Genomic DNA, 10,092 nt, shown 5'->3' on the forward strand with positions numbered 1-10,092 from the left:
TTGTGGGCATATCTAATATCGATCGCTGCCGCCTGAATCCAATTGATCGGATCGTGATCAAACTTGTCAAAATCTCCCTCTTTTTCACAGCCCAATGTTGGCAGATATGGTGTTTCTTTTGAATGTTGGGATAGGAAGAGGCGTCCTGAGTCGACTGCCTGCTGACAACATGAGAAGCTGCTGAACCGGGTGTGATGTTTCACTTGGCTCGCTCTGCTCCCATTTCTCAACACGTGTGTGAGTGAGGCATGTACGGGCTATTCAGGTGAGAGGTGACATCACCGCCGCCTACAGGTACAGTCAGTCACATGTCTTGCAGCGGACTTGGCGGATGCAAACGGCAACTTGAGCCTGAGCCCAGAACGGGCCGGTGGATTTCACAAGGTCATGTGACAAACCGTTCACTGCAGAAAGTGGGTCAGCGACGGCACAGCTCTTTTCTTCTTACACCTGCCCTGTTTTTGGGGGGGCTGAGGAAAAACAAGCGCTGGGCGGTAGTAGGCCTGCACGATATGAGGGAAATCTGTGATGTGCGATAACATTGTTCAATATAGCGATGACGATACGACTTGCGATAAATAAACAAATATTAAAGTACCGGTATGCATATTAGCTATACAGTTCCTATGTCTTTCTGCTTTAATACTGCTAACATAGACCCCAAACATAGCCTGTGCCCAGTCCACTGAATAAAGAAATGAAATACACACTGACTCTAGCTGAAACTACACACAGCATGTTTGGGCTTTGGCAGAGGGGCGGAGCGCACTGTTGCAAGGGAAAGGTGTACGCTGGATTTACAACACAAGACAAAATGATCAGATGCTGAGTGGGAATGCATGACGCATGTAAATAAAACCACTTTTGTTATTCATTGTGTTTCAGGCAGTCTTTGCGATGTGTTTATTGCACATGTTCATATTGCGATGACGATAAAAATACGATTAATTTTGCAGCCCTACTGGGCGGTATAGCTGAAATCAATGGAGTACTGCAGGGATGAAGTATTTCTGTAGTCGGAAGGCGGAAGTCCCGGACATGTTGGATCTTACGGGGAAAAGTCAATGGGTTTTAGAATGGGGATTGCACGTAAATGCATAAAATAAGGTCTGTGGTTAACAAAAGTTTATGGGAGTGGTCATTTGGGTTCAGCAGGATAATCACTTTTATGCCTCTTGAAGCGTTTTATAAAAAATCCTGTTTAAAAAAAAGGCATAAACGTTTCAAAAGTAGGGATGCACGATGTATCGGCAATCATATCGGTATCGGCAGATGTTAGTCATTTTTTAACATATCGGCATCGGTCCGATGTTGCAATGTTAATATCGGTTATCGGTATCAGCCAAAATGTTCCCACTGAGAGGAAACATTGTGATAAATCTGTGATTTATGGGCTTTTCCAAATGTTTTGGAAATAAAGAAATGCATAACCATTTCAAATTCACAGTGTTTTTTCAGTATGTACAACATGTTATTATCAAATGTGTTTTTATACAAATCATATCGACATCGCTAAATATCGGTTATCGGCCATAACAGCATTACAGCAATGTTAATATCGCTTATCGGTATCGGCCAAAATTTTCACATCAGTGCATCCTTTACACTCACAATCCGTATTCAAAAGTCATGGAAACTAAAAAAAAGTGGCACAAGAAAGCTCAGCAGGCCAAAAGTAGAACGGAAAAAAGGAGCTTCTTGGATATTAGGAGCAAAGATCTAATTACGAAGTATAGTACCTGTGTACTGGAACAGTTTACAAACAATGTACATCTGCAATCAAATAAACGGGTGCACAAAAAGTTTCAAAAGTCATAAACGTGATTCACGTTTGTGAGGATTATCCTGCTGAAGACAAATTACCGCTCCCATAAACGTTTGTTAAGCACAGACCTTATTTTATGACATTTTATTTTGTGACATCCCCATTCTAAAACCCCATTGGCTAAGATCCAACATGTGTTCCTGTACAGCAGGAGTGTCCAAACTTTTTTGAATGGGGGCCAGATTAGATCATGTGAAAATGCAGGGGGGCCAGGTGCTTCTCGCATCATATGGGTTATACTTTTTTTAATCAAAAATCACTACAAATGTACTCTAAAGATTTTGTTGACCATCTGAAAACATTAGTTCTGCATGTGCTGTTCCTTCCTACTTGGTTGGTTCCTGTACAAACTGTATGATAGTGTTTATCATCATTAGGTGAAGGGAAAAAATGCAAATTGAACTTGTTTGATTAACCAATACTGTGTGGAGGGCCACATATATTTTGAGAGACAAGCCAAGGGCCACTTAAAATCTGTCTGCAGGCCGCAATTGGCCCCAGGGCCGGACTTTGGACATGCCTGCTGTACAGTGTACATTGTATCCGGTACTGTGTACAACCCTGTACCTTTCATGTCCTACACGTACTGTGCTAGGGCTGTGAATCTTCACTGGACTCACAATTCGATTACGATTCAGAGGGCTATGATTACTTAGATTATAAAACGATTATCGATGCATCTCGATGCATCTTAAATCGATGCATCATTTTTCCCCCCAATACATGACTTATTTTTTCCTCACTTTCTTTTTTCTCACTGGGTGGCTACTTTTAAAATAAAATGCATTTGGAATTGCATTGCATTATGATCCATAATTCTGGACTAAATAGAAGAATATAGCCAGGATAGCGTTTTAGAAGTCCATTCTGATCCACACTCCATTTCAGAAGGTGGCGGTAATGCACCATAAGTTGTTTGCCAAGCGCAATAATACACTAGTAGACGAAGAAGAAGAAGAAGCACAAGCTTCACTGACGTTTAGCTTTACTGACGTTAAGATGCAATAAAGAACGAAAACATATCACCTGACTGGGCATCCATCATATAAACATGCATGGTGCCAGAAGCAGAACCTTGATGATGCGACAGGACACAAAATAACAGGCTGGACACCATTCCACCGGAGCTAACATTTGATAAGCATAAGTGCTAAAGCTAGCTGCTAGCCGACGAACGACTTGACACTACTCTGTCTGCATTCTCTCTCTTGTAGCCTTGCAGGCAGGGTGGACGTATCTCTGTGCCGTAAGTCAGAGAGACTCGTGGGTGGCGGCGTTAGATTCGGGGTGAAAAAATACATATAGTCCTTTATGTATAAAATGTAAATAATGTAATAATAGATTTTTGACATTTGTGAATCGATGCAGAATCGTCCACGTCCGCATCGCGATGCATCTTATAATCGATTATTTTTGACACCCCTATACTGTACGCACCTTCTGTGAAAAAAAAATTCCTCTCTGAGAACAAATAAAGCTGTCTATCTATTTCCAGACTCATTCCTGCTGTGCTCTAGTCTATAGCCTGATAATCATAAGGATTTTTCTCAATATCATATATCAATATACTACATGACATCATGATATGGTTCATGTTTGCAAAATCACGTAAAATAATCAAATTAATGTAAAGTAAATAGTCATAATATTCCTACCGATACGTCATACATGTCACCAAAATGTCAAATTTGCTTGTCATGATCAATTTATTTAGACAGCAGAAATGTGATTCATGATATTGAAATATATTCATAGCATCACAATATGATTTCACTGAAAGAGGATAAACGATAATATTGAATTATCGCCCAGCCCTATTTGCGAATGAATATGCTTCCTGGCAACAACTGCAATTGTTCTTTTAAAATTGTGGTCGGGTCAGTGTGGCACTATGCAGTTGTCCTACACTGGTGTTTTCTTGTGGCCATATAGGCTGCCTACCACAGCATGTGGGATAGCTGCACCAAATAAATCGAATGGCGCAAGAGAGATGCCTCGTGATTTTAATGACAATTAAACAACAGCGGGCAGATAAACAGCTTCAGCTGATTTGTTTTAGGCAGCAAATCCCTCTCATCATCAGACAAAATGGCTAAGTGTATTTTTATGCATCATAAGCTTCAAGCTTTCTCCCGTCATGGGATGAATACTGTTCCCTGCTGCACTCCTCGCTGACAGACATTACGCCCGGGCCATGTTGCCTGCATGTAGCCTAATGCATGTTGTTGTGCTAAATGGCCTCCACAAAGTACGCAGCATGCTAACATAAAAACACACACACACACACACACACATGCTGATGGTGGCGGGTGTATTGTCTCTGCTTTTAACCCATCCTGGCCTGTCCTTCCACCGGGGGGCAGGCGAGGCCAGGAGCAGTGGGCAGCTTTCTTGTGTAGAGCGCCCGGCGACCAACTTCAAAACGTTGTCGTTACTGGTCAGGCGACGATCTTCTGCACGTTTCTAGTGGGGGTCTATAACCGATGTTGTATGGAGGGAACCCCCCAGGGGAACATGGGGAGAACATGCAAACTCCACACAGAGAGGCCCTTTTGACGAGATAGCCCACCTAGGCAGTAGGCACTGAAGACATGGGGGGGCGGACACACCCTCGGCGCCCACAGGCCAGGGTCCCAGGCGGGAATCGAACCCAGGACCCGGGACCTTCTAGCTGTGAGGTGACGGCGCTACCACGAAGCATCACAATACAGGTTTAATCGTCCTCCAAAAAAGACTATTAAGAGGGAGGGATACACGATCATAGCATGCCATTGGTATCGGCCGATAAAGGCTTTAAAATGAAATATCAGCATAGGCCCTATATGACATTTCTCCCGATATGACAGGCCGATATCATCCAAGCCTGTTTAAACATTAGTTTTGTTTGAAAGAAAATGTTAAATGAATAAAAATATTGTGATTTATATTGACTGCAATAAAAGCAGTGTTGTTTTGATGTACAGGACTGAGGTGAAGCCTTGAGGCTCATTTTCGGCCAAGTCTCTGAAATTCCCCGGGGACAGCTACCATGCAACTGAGATCCATGGGACAGACCTGGACAACACTAATGAGAGCTGCATTGTTCTTGAAAGCAGTAATCCTTGGTCCAGTTGCTGAGGCCGTGTGTGGCCATTGCATCAAAGTTGACCAGCTCAGTGGCCTTGTGGTTTGAGTGTCCGCCCTGAGACTGGGAGGTCGTGGGTTCGATCCCCGGCCGAGTCATACCAAAAACTATAAAAATGGGACCCATTGCCTCCTTGCTTGGCACTCAGCATCAAAAGGGTTGGAATTGGGGGGTTAGATCACCATATGATTCCCGAGCGTGGCGCTGCTGCTGCTCACCGCTCCCCCAGGGGATGCGTCAAATGCGGAGAACAAATTTCGCACACTCAGGTGTGTGACGATCGTTGGGACTTTACCTTTACCTTGACCCAGTGTCTGATTAAACTGAATATCTATTCTTTCATAGGCACTTCGCTCACTGGCTGAACTATAGGATAGGAAGTGAAGCACCAATGTCACTGCAGTTGACGTATGCAAGAGTGAAGACCAGTGGGCTAGCTCGAGGTTTTACAGAGGAAGCCACGGAAGTGATCCTGAAAGCTGTAGTTCCTCGAATGGCCACTTGAGGCTGGACCCCGGCGGGAGTCGTTTCCCTTCACCCCCATGTTAAAATGCCCCACTTTGTAAGAGTGATTAAGCATGTTTACAGAATGGACGAAACACGATTTTGGTCTATATACGGTAGCTAATTTCACCTTTCATAACAACTGTACGGGGCCCGAATTTGTATATAACTCGCCGGTTTAGAGTCAAATAGACCATAGAAAAGACTGTTTTGTGGCGTGATTGACAGGTCGCCTGTCCAGTGATCGCGCAACTTGCCGATCACAGAGCAATAACAGGTGGAGCTGCAGTGAGCTGCGCAGGGACTCCAAGATGGCGGCAGGCCACTTCAACCATGGATGTGCTTCAACATGGAAGTCCAAAAAACAACAGTAGGCTAACGTTTGTCCATATATATATATATATATATATATATATATATATATATATATATATATATATATAGTCAGTCAATGGTGAAGACGTATGAAAAACTACTAAACAATTTTTCCATATGAAATATGAAACAGTTTTCCATATGAAATAATGAAATAGAGTATCAAGCTTTTGCTGTCTGATTGGATATGGCAAGCTATGGTATATTCATATTAACTTTATATTAATATACCATAGCTTGTCATATCCAGTTGCAGTTCAGCCTCTATTAACGCTTTATATTATAAAGCATTAGTAGAGACTGAACTGCACACAAAATAGTGAGGGAGAATGTTACCCAGTTGACAAAAGTGTGAGTCATACCGACATTGAGAAATTAGGTTATGCAAGAAATTACTCTGGTCAAAACAATGCGACACTGTTTTGACCTGATCCTAACCCCATGATGTAGGTATGACTCAAACGTTGGTCAACTGGCCAATGTTAAGTAGAATTGTTGACTAACTTTGTTTTAAGGACTTGTCGTTGCAAGCGCATAAAGGACTATCCTTATGTGTTACATTCACAGGAAAATAATATCCTTGCATGTTACATTCTCTTGTAAGGAGTGTATATAATGCCAAACCCCACTTAAAATTATTTGCATTTAATGCTGCCTTGCTTACTGGCAAATGAACACACCTCTAAAACAGAACTTTTGAATGGTTAGGGTTGTCTGGTAAAATCAAGCTGTTGATTCAGCCTGCTTACCATCAGCTGCCATGGTGCTTTGTGGTGGGAGAAGAATGTGGGAATATTAGGCAAACCTGTTAGGCCTATACACGTTGACATTTTACACATTGACATTTTATTGAGGTAACGGCTGCTTGCTGGATTGGATGTATGCCTGAATCCTAATGATTGGGAATAGGCCTTAAACTGTACAGGTGTGGAAAGCGATATTACTTTGGCTTGTCATGCAGTCCGATCAGTCCAGAGAGATCAGAACATTATTGGGGCTAGAAATGGTATTCTACCAATTTAATCAGTGTATGTGAACCTTAAGTCAACCTTAAGTCAACCTTAAGTCAACCTCAAGTCAACCTTAAGTCAACCTTACCTTGTTGCATTAAAGAGGACAAGACACATTTGATCATATGGCTCATTTGCATTTGACCTCAGACAAGACAGGACACTGCTTTCAAGTCTGACATTTATATAAGATTTGCTAGAAAGATTAACAACATTTCAGCTTTTCGCCAACTAGGGTGCTGCTTGATGATGTCACTAGGTTGACTGCACAGTGCACAGTACACCATAAGGGTTTTGAACATTTTGATGAATCAAAACCACCACAATCCAAGTCAAAAACACAACAGCATTATGCTGTGAGCCTGTTAGAATTCAAACTACTTAATAACAATTAACTATCCTGTACTGTACTGTACTGTACTGTACAGTACAGTCAACCTAGTGACATCATCAAGCAGCGCCCCATTTGGCAAAAAGGTGAAATGTTCATATTTCTAGCAAATCTAGGTAAATTTCAGACTTGAAAGCAGTGTCCTGTCATGTCTGGGGTGAAATGCAAATGAACTAGAGTCATATGTTCAAATGTTTCATGTCCTCTTTAAGGTTAACACTTTATATAGTAGTAGTCGTTGTTGTTGTTGTTGTAGTAGTAGTAGTAGTAGTAGCAGTACAGTAAATGTAGGGCAGTTCAAATATGCATGTTCCTTGCAACTCACCCACTGTGGCAATGGTCTCCAGGTCATCCAGGGAATATATCCGGTTATGTGGTGATGATGCTTCTCCAGCTGACATCACGGAATTGCTGGCGGTGCCTTTACTTTCTTTGAGGGAGTTGCTCTCGTTGTGGACTCCAACCTTCGCTTTGGAGGAGGCCATTTCTTCTTCTTTGAGAGAATAGCTGACTATTTGGGGTTGTGATTATCCAACAGGACGCCTACAGTTATCATTGGTTTGCAACGCATGCATGTTTTGGACGCAGTAGCTAACGCTAGTTCATCTTCTTTGTCTAGCTTTGGCAGCGCGACAGTTGTTTTGGGACCGTGGTGGCTGAGGCGTTACACATTGTCAAAAGTGACCAGCAGATTGCAGCTAGCGTGCTAACGTTGAACTACTTTAACAAGTGCACTTGCTTAACCAACACACAAGAAGAAGATTAGCTTCCGACATTAGTGAAACAAAGAGGCTAAACCTATGCTTGGTGGCAGGTGCACTGCCTGCACTGGCATGTAGCGTTAGCTAGCTCGGTTAGCAGCTAACCATCCATGGCTAGCTAATAGGAGACACACAGCACCACTGGAGTTATGGAAGGATAGCGACATGCGAACAGCTCCTAAAAGGCTGATTAGTCTGAAATGAAAGGCGATTTCACCTCGCTAACTCGAAGAGTCCCGTCCCTGTTCTGAAGCTGGCACCGTCCCCCCCTTTACCCCCATTCCTTCATTAGCTGCCGCAACAAGCCTCACCCAGCCAGCGGTTCTCCCCTCTGTCCACATCAACAAGGAGGAAGAGAAGAGAGAGACGCTAGTGTCACTGTCAAGTCCGCTAGAATTACACCCTTTTCTGGTCCCGAGTTTCAAAATAATATCCTTTGACAAACACTGGTTACTGGTGCCACAGTGAAAACAATTAACATTCTATTCAAAGAGAAGTCCGAAGTCAATAAAAATACAATTGTTTTGTTTTGCTAAGAATGTATGGTTCCGTGCACCCCAATCGTCCATGTTCAAAAGTTACAAATATTTGCTTTTATTTTGAAGTCGACATCGAGTAATCGTTATTACTCTGCCAAACTCTCGCTTGCTTGATGCAGCTAGGAGCGAGGAACCAGAGACTGCAGTGTTGACAATAGACCACCAATGAAAATAAAGCTTTCCCGGGACGTTAGCCAATCGTATGACAGGAAAGGCGTGGCACTCAAGACAGGTAGGTCCCCGGACCGGTGGCCCCTCACCATCCATAGACCAAGGGTGAAATGACCAAAATATACTGGCATGCTCTGGTAGTGGTGGAAGAAGTACTACTCAGATCTTTTAGCCTATGTAAAAGTAGTAGGCCTATTCCACACTGTAGAAATACTATTAAAAGTACTCATTATGTAGAATGGACCACCATTCCACAATAATAATAGCCAATATCATTGGATAATTATTGATTGAATGTCACACATCACTTTTATGTTGCAGCTGGTAAATTGTGGAGCAAATTTGTGTGTGTGTGTGTGTGTGTGTGTGTGTGTGTGTGTGTGTGTGTGTGTGTGTGTGTGTGTGTGTGTGTGTGTGTGTATATATATATATATATATATATATATATATATATATATATATATATATATATATACATAATATGACCAATCAATAAACAGCTTGTGAATTCCCCCTGGGGACAATAAAGACTTATTGATATAAAAAATATAATTTGTTTATTGATTGGTCATATTATGTATTATTAATGTGAATCTGCAAAGTAACTAAAGCTGTCAGATAATGCAGTGGAGTAAAAAGTACAACCTTAAGTACAACGCGTCGCGTACGGACCTCGGCCCTGCCACATCAGTGTCGTGCCACTAATGACAGTAAAGCACACCCTCTTATGTAATATTGCTTAATTCATTTTTAATAAATACTGGCAATTGCCAGCTTTAATGCAAAAAAAATCCCACCTAGGTGTTGAAGTAAGTGGTGCAGGTTTAGGAGCAGTCATCTTCATATGCAGCTTACTCCTGATTGGTCTATCTCTCATGCAGACATTGTCCTACAAACAGACATCTTGCTGCTACAAATGGACACACATGTCCTGTATTCACCTTATGCAGCCCCGCCCACTTTTTCTCTTCCATGTTTAGATAGTCTCTTAAAACAGACTGTCTCATCTACATCCGGCGAATGCAGCTATATACAGTCTGTACGTTACACCCCCAGAACATGCACAAGGAAGTTGAGAAAAAAACCTTCAGACTGGAAGGAAGTTCGACAAAATCCGACCAATCACGACACGTGTGTCCACGGAAAAAATTCTGATTGGACTAATGAGCGGAAGACCCGCCTTAAAAAAATTCTGATTGGACTAATGAGCGGAAGACCTGCCTTTCCGCTTTCCATTCCGGTTGGTGCATGATTCTCCCTCACGAAGTACAGACGGTATGGCGGAAGCATTTGAAAATTGCGGAAGCCAACTCGTCTGTTCTAAGAGACTAATGTTTAGACGCAATTGTATTTGTTCTTCCGGTTCGGAGCTAGTTGGTGGCCAATTTCAAA

At 42.3% G+C, this 10,092-nt stretch overlaps 1 protein-coding gene across 1 annotated transcript in view; it reads right to left on the reverse strand.

The window, feature by feature from the left end:
* Positions 1–8,309, reverse strand: part of prkx (protein kinase X-linked) — a 73,926-nt gene extending 65,617 nt beyond the window's left edge. Inside the window, exon 1 of the mRNA XM_083633791.1 lies at positions 7,555–8,309. Coding sequence (XP_083489917.1) covers positions 7,555–7,714 — 160 coding nt within the window. The 5' untranslated portion in view covers positions 7,715–8,309. The remainder of the gene's footprint in view (positions 1–7,554) is intronic.
* Positions 8,310–10,092: the final 1,783 nt, after the last annotated feature.

The sequence above is a fragment of the Poromitra crassiceps genome (genome assembly GCF_964638095.1).
Source record: "Poromitra crassiceps genome assembly, chromosome: 3".
Classification (NCBI taxonomy): domain Eukaryota; kingdom Metazoa; phylum Chordata; class Actinopteri; order Beryciformes; family Melamphaidae; genus Poromitra; species Poromitra crassiceps.